The sequence below is a fragment of the Psittacula echo genome, assembly GCF_963264785.1.
Source record: "Psittacula echo genome assembly, contig: SCAFFOLD_129, whole genome shotgun sequence".
Lineage (NCBI taxonomy): Eukaryota > Metazoa > Chordata > Aves > Psittaciformes > Psittacidae > Psittacula > Psittacula echo.
This window is the reverse complement of record NW_027664193.1, coordinates 68,456-74,720: the sequence shown is the minus strand read 5'-3', so window position 1 is coordinate 74,720 and position 6,265 is coordinate 68,456. Positions and strand designations below refer to the sequence as shown.

General features: G+C 59.8%; 1 protein-coding gene across 1 annotated transcript in view; it reads left to right on the top strand.

The window, feature by feature from the left end:
• Positions 1–315: 315 nt before the first annotated feature.
• The window catches only part of SHANK1 (SH3 and multiple ankyrin repeat domains 1), a gene marked incomplete at both ends in the record, with an annotated part of 46,211 nt that continues 40,261 nt past the window's right edge, over positions 316–6,265 (top strand). The window contains 5 exons of the mRNA XM_080639933.1: positions 316–558; positions 2,074–2,277; positions 2,936–3,007; positions 5,507–5,615; positions 6,000–6,157. Of these exons, the coding sequence (XP_080496059.1) occupies positions 316–558; positions 2,074–2,277; positions 2,936–3,007; positions 5,507–5,615; positions 6,000–6,157 (786 nt within the window). The remainder of the gene's footprint in view (positions 559–2,073; positions 2,278–2,935; positions 3,008–5,506; positions 5,616–5,999; positions 6,158–6,265) is intronic.

Below are 6,265 nucleotides of genomic sequence, written 5' to 3'. Positions count from 1 at the left end.
TCCTTATAGTGGTTTTGGGGTCCCTGACCCCATTTTCGGGGTCCCCGAACCCGTTTTTGGGGTCCCCGACCCCGTTTTCGGTCTCCCTGACCCGGTTTTGGGGGTGGTTTTCCCCCCCCCAGGTGATGCTGGACGATGCCCCAGTGCCATTCTGCGGTCCCTATGGATGTTTCTGGGGTCCCTGTAGTGGTTTTTGGGGTCCCCGACCCCATTTTCGGGGTCCCCGAACCCGTTTTTGGGGTCCCCGACCCCGTTTTCGGACTCCCTGACCCGGTTTTGGGGGTGTTTTTCCCCCCCCCCAGGTGATGCTGGACGATGCCGCGCTCGCCGGGCTCCAGCGAGGACGAGGAGGGGCGGGGCTCGGAGTACCCCGAGGGGGACTCGGACTCGGGCAGCTCCCGGGAGGGGGCGGGGCTCGGCGGGGGTAACCCCGGGCCCCTCCCCCCGCCCCGCGCCCGGGGGGCGCCCCCCCCGCCCCGCCCCCCCCCGGCCCCCCCCGACGACGCCCACTTCAGCAGGATGGTTTTCCGCATCGGCATCCCCGACCTGCACCAAACGGTGGGGGGGGGGGGGGGGGGGGGCAAATAATGGGGGGGGGGGCAAAATAATGGGGGGAGGGCAAAATAATGGGGGGCAAAATAATGGGGGGAGGGCAAAATAATGGGGGGGGCAAAATAATGGGGGGGGTAAAATAATGGGGGGGCAAAATAATGGGGGGAGGGCAAAATAATGGGGGGGCAAAATAATGGGGGGAGGGCAAAATAATGGGGGGGCAAAATAATGGGGGGACAAAATAATGGGGGGGTAAAATAATGGGGGGGGCAGAATAATGGGGGGGTAAAATAATGGGGGGAGGGCAAAATAATGGGGGGGTAAAGTAATGGGGGGGCAAAATAATGGGGGGGCAAAATAATGGGGGGCAAAATAATGGGGAGGGTAAAATAATGGGGGGGAGGGGAAAATAATGGGGGGGCAAAATAATGGGGGGAGGGCATAATAATGGGGGAGGGCAAAATAATGGGGGGGCAAAATAATGGGGGGGGCAAAATAATGGGGTGGTCTGTAAAATAATGGGGGGGGAAGTTATTGGGAGGGGGATGGGGGGAGGAAGGGGGGGTCCCAATGGGGGGGGCAAAATAATGGGGGGGGTCCGTAAAATAAGGGGGGGGGGGGAAGTTATTGGGAGGGGGATGGGGGGGAGGAAGAGGGGGGGCCAAAGTAATGGTGGGGCATCATGGGGGGGAGCAATATAATGGGGGGGTCCGTATAATAATGGGGGGGGGAGTTATTGGGAGGGGAATGGGGGGGAAATGGGAGGGGAGGAAGGGGGGTACCCAAATGGGGGAGGGGGTCAGCAAAATGGGGGGGGGGAGTGGGGGTGTCTGCAGAATAGGGGTGCCCATTGTGGGGGTGGCGACGCCAATGGCTGCTGGGGGGGTCTCCATTAGGGGGTCCCCATTATGGGGGTCCCCATCCCTCGCTGCCCCCATCATGGGGCTCCCTGGCCCCATGGCTCCCCCCAGTGGCTTTTGGTGGTATCTCCCTTACGGATGCCCCCATTGTGGAGCTCCTTGACCCCAATGGCTGCTGGGGGTCCCCATTATGGGGATCCCCATTATGGGGGTCCATGACCCCAATGGCTGCTGAGGGGGGCCTCCATTATGGGGGTCCCTGACCCCATGGCTCCCCCCAGTGCCTATTGATGGTATCTCCCTTACGGATGCCCCCATTATGGGGGTCCCTGGCCCCATGGCTCCCCCCAGTGCCTATTGATGGTATCTCCCTTACGGATGCCCCCATTATGGGGGTCCCTGGCCCCATGGCTCCCCCCAGTGCCTATTGATGGTATCTCCCTTACGGATGCCCCCATTCCGGGTGTCCCTGACCCTAGCGCTCCCCCCAGTGGCCATTGATGGTATCACCCTCATGGAAGCCCCCATTATGGCGCTCCCTGACCCCGGTGGCTGCTGGGGGGGGTGTCCCCATTGTGGGGGTTCCATGACCCCAGTGCCTGCCCCATTCTTCAGGCTCTCATCCCGTGTGTGTGTGTGTGTGTGTGTGTCCCCCCCATAGAAGTGCCTTCGGTTCGACCCGGGGGCCGTGGTGTGGGCGGCCAAGCAGCAGCTCCTGTGCGCGCTGACCGAGGGGCTCCACGACGGCCTCAACTACGGCCTCTTCCAGCCCGCGGCCGCCGGGCGCGACGCCAAGTTCCTGGACGAGGAGCGGCCCCTGCGGGACTACCCCCAGAGCTTCGACCAGGGCGTGCCCTACCTCGAGGTGGGCGGGGCCACGGGGCAGCCAATGGGGAGCGAGGGGCGTGGCTGCGAGGGGCCAATGGGGGGAGAGCGCCCCGCCAAAGATGGGATTCAATCAGTGCGTGGCCTAAGTAGAAGTAGGTGGGGCTTGGGTGGGAGGGGCCATGGGGGTGGGCGGGGACAAGGGGGAGCCAATGGGGAGCGAGGGGTGTGGCTGCGAGGGGCCAATGGGGGGGGGAGAGGACCCTCGGTATATGGGATTCAATCAGAGCGTGGCCTAACTAGAAGTGGGAGGGGTCATAGGGGTGGGCGGAGCTTAGGGGGAGCCAATGGGAAGGGAGGGGCGTGGCTGCGAGGGGCCAATGGGGGGAGAGCGCCCCGCCAAAGATGGGATTCAATCAGAGCGTGGCCTAAGTAGAAGTAGGTGGGACTTGGGTGGGAGGGGTCATAGGGGTGGGCGGGGCCAAGGGGGAGCCAATGGGGAGGGAGGAGCACGGGCGGGAGGGGCCAATGGGTGTTTGCCATGAAAGGGCTGGGTTAGGGGTGACCCCCACCCCAATTATGGGCTTCCATTAGGGCACAATTTACATAGAGGTGGGTGTGGTCGGTGAATGGGTGTGGCCTGGGTGGGGAAGGGGGCGTGTCCTCGCTGACCACACCCCCTGCCTCTGCCCCCCCAGTTCCGGTACAAGACCCGGGTGTACAAGCAAACCAACCTGGACGAGAAGCAGCTCGCCAAGCTCCACACCAAGGTGAGGGCAGCCCCAGGCCACGCCCCCTGCTCCCGAAGCCACGCCCCCTGCTCCCGAAGCCACGCCCCCTTGCCATCCGCGCTCATTGAACCTTGGCCATGCCCCCATTCCGTGGCCACGCCCCCAGTCGGAAGCCACGCCCCTCCCTGCGGTCCCGCCTTGGCCACGCCCCCTGCCGGCCTGGCCACGCCCACAGAGGTTCCCCTGTGCGGCCCCCCTGCTGTGACCCTGTGTGACCCCTGTGTCCTCCTGTGACCCCTCCATGTTCCTTCATCCATACCCCATACCCCATACCCCATACCCCATACCCCATACCCCATATCCCATACCCCATACCCCATACCCCATATCCCATACCCCATATCCCATACCCCATATCCCATACCCCATACCCCATATCCCATACCCCATATCCCATACCCCATACCCCATATCCCATACCCCATATCCCATACCCCATACCCCATATCCCATACCCCATATCCATACCCCATACCCATACCCCATACCCCATATCCCATACCCCATACCCCATATCCCATACCCCATATCCCATACCCCATATCCCATATCCCATATCCCATATCCCATATCCCATACCCCATATCCCATATCCCATACCCCATACCCCATACCCCATACCCCATATCCCATACCCCATATCCCATATGCCCATATCCCATACCCCATACCCCATACCCCATATCCCATATCCCATATCCCATATCCCATACCCCATACCCCATATCCCATATCCCATACCCCATATCCCATACCCCATACCCCATACCCCATATCCCATACCCCATATCCCATACCCCATATCCCCATACCCCATACCCCATATCCCATATCCCATACCCCATACCCCATATCCCATATCCCATACCCCATACCCCATACCCCATACCCCATACCCCATATCCCATATCCCATACCCCATACCCCATACCCCATACCCCATATCCCATACCCCATACCCCATATCCCATACCCCATACCCCATACCCCATATCCCATACCCCATATCCCATACCCCATACCCCATATCCCATACCCCATATCCCATACCCCATACCCCATACCCCATATCCCATACCCCATACCCCATATCCCATACCCCATACCCCATATCCCATATCCCATACCCATATCCCATACCCCATACCCCATACCCCATACCCCATACCCCATATCCCATACCCCATACCCCATACCCCATATCCCATACCCCATACCCCATACCCCATACCCCATACCCCATACCCCATACCCCATACCCCATACCCCATACCCCATACCCCATATCCCATATCCATACCCCATACCCCATACCCCATACCACCCATACCCCATATCCCATACCCCATACCCCATACCCCATATCCCATACCCCATACCCCATATCCCAATCCCATACCCCATATCCCATATCCCATACCCCATACCCCATACCCCATATCCCATACCCCATATCCCATACCCCATACCCCATATCCCATACCCCATATCCCATACCCCATACCCCATACCCCATATCCCATACCCCATACCCCATATCCCATACCCCATACCCCATATCCCATATCCCATACCCCATATCCCATATCCCATACCCCATACCCCATACCCCATACCCCATACCCCATATCCCATACCCCATACCCCATACCCCATATCCCATACCCCATACCCCATACCCCATATCCCATACCCCATATCCCATACCCCATACCCCATACCCCATATCCCATATCCCATACCCCATACCCCATACCCCATATCCCATACCCCATACCCCATACCCCATACCCCATACCCAGTATCCCATACCCCATATCCCATACCCCATACCCCATATCCCATACCCCATATCCCATATCCCATACCCCATACCCCATACCCCATACCCCATACCCCATACCCCATACCCCATATCCCATACCCCATACCCCATACCCCATACCCCATACCCCATATCCCATACCCCATATCCCATACCCCATACCCCATACCCCATACCCCATACCCCATACCCCATATCCCATACCCCATATCCCATACCCCATATCCCATATCCCATACCCCATATCCCATACCCCATACCCCATACCCCATACCCCATACCCCATATCCCATACCCCATACCCCATACCCCATACCCCATACCCCATATCCCATACCCCATATCCCATACCCCATACCCCATACCCCATACCCCATATCCCATACCCCATATCCCATACCCCATATCCCATACCCCATACCCCATACCCCATACCCCATACCCCATATCCCATACCCCATATCCCATACCCCATACCCCATACCCCATACCCCATATCCCATACCCCATATCCCATACCCCATATCCCATATCCCATACCCCATATCCCATACCCCATATCCCATACCCCATATCCCATATCCCATACCCCATATCCCATACCCCATATCCCATACCCCATATCCCATATCCCTCTCTCTCCCGTATCCCAGACGGGGCTCCGGAAGTTCCTGGACTATGTGCAGCACGGCTCTGCTGAGAAGGTCGCGCGGTTGCTGGACCGGGGCCTGGACCCCAACTACCACGACTCCGACTCAGGGGGTGAGGGACCCCCCCTGTGGGGACACCCCGTGGGGACCCCCAGAGCCTTGGGGACCTCCATAGCTCCCATGGCCCCACATCCCCAGGGGTGACGGGGGGGTGATAATGGGGTGATGGATGGCAATGGGGGCCATTGGGTTTCATTGAGTGCCATTGGGTGCCATTGGGTGCCTTGGGTGCCATTGAGTGCCATTGAGTGCCATTGGGCTTCATTGAGTGCCATTGGGTGCCATTGGGTGCCTTGGGTGCCATTGGTTGCCATTGGGTGCCATTGGGTGCCGTTGGGTGCCATTGGGTGCCATTAAGTGCCATTGGGTGCCATTGGTTGCCATTGGGTGCCATTGGGTGCCGTTGGGTGCCATTGGGTGCCATTGGGTGCCACAGAGACGCCGCTGACGCTGGCGGCACAGCGCGAGGGCCCGCAGGAGGTGGAGATCATCCGGTTGCTCTGCCTGGGGGGGGCACACCTCGACTTCCGCGCCCGCGACGGGGCCACGGCCCTGCACCGGGCGGCACGGACCCGGCGGTACCCGGCCCTGCTGGTGCGGGACGGGGGCTCCAGCATGGGTTCAATGGGTGCAATGGGTCATTGGGTTCAATGGGTGCAATGGGTCATTGGGTTCAATGGGTGCAATGGGCCATTGGGTTCA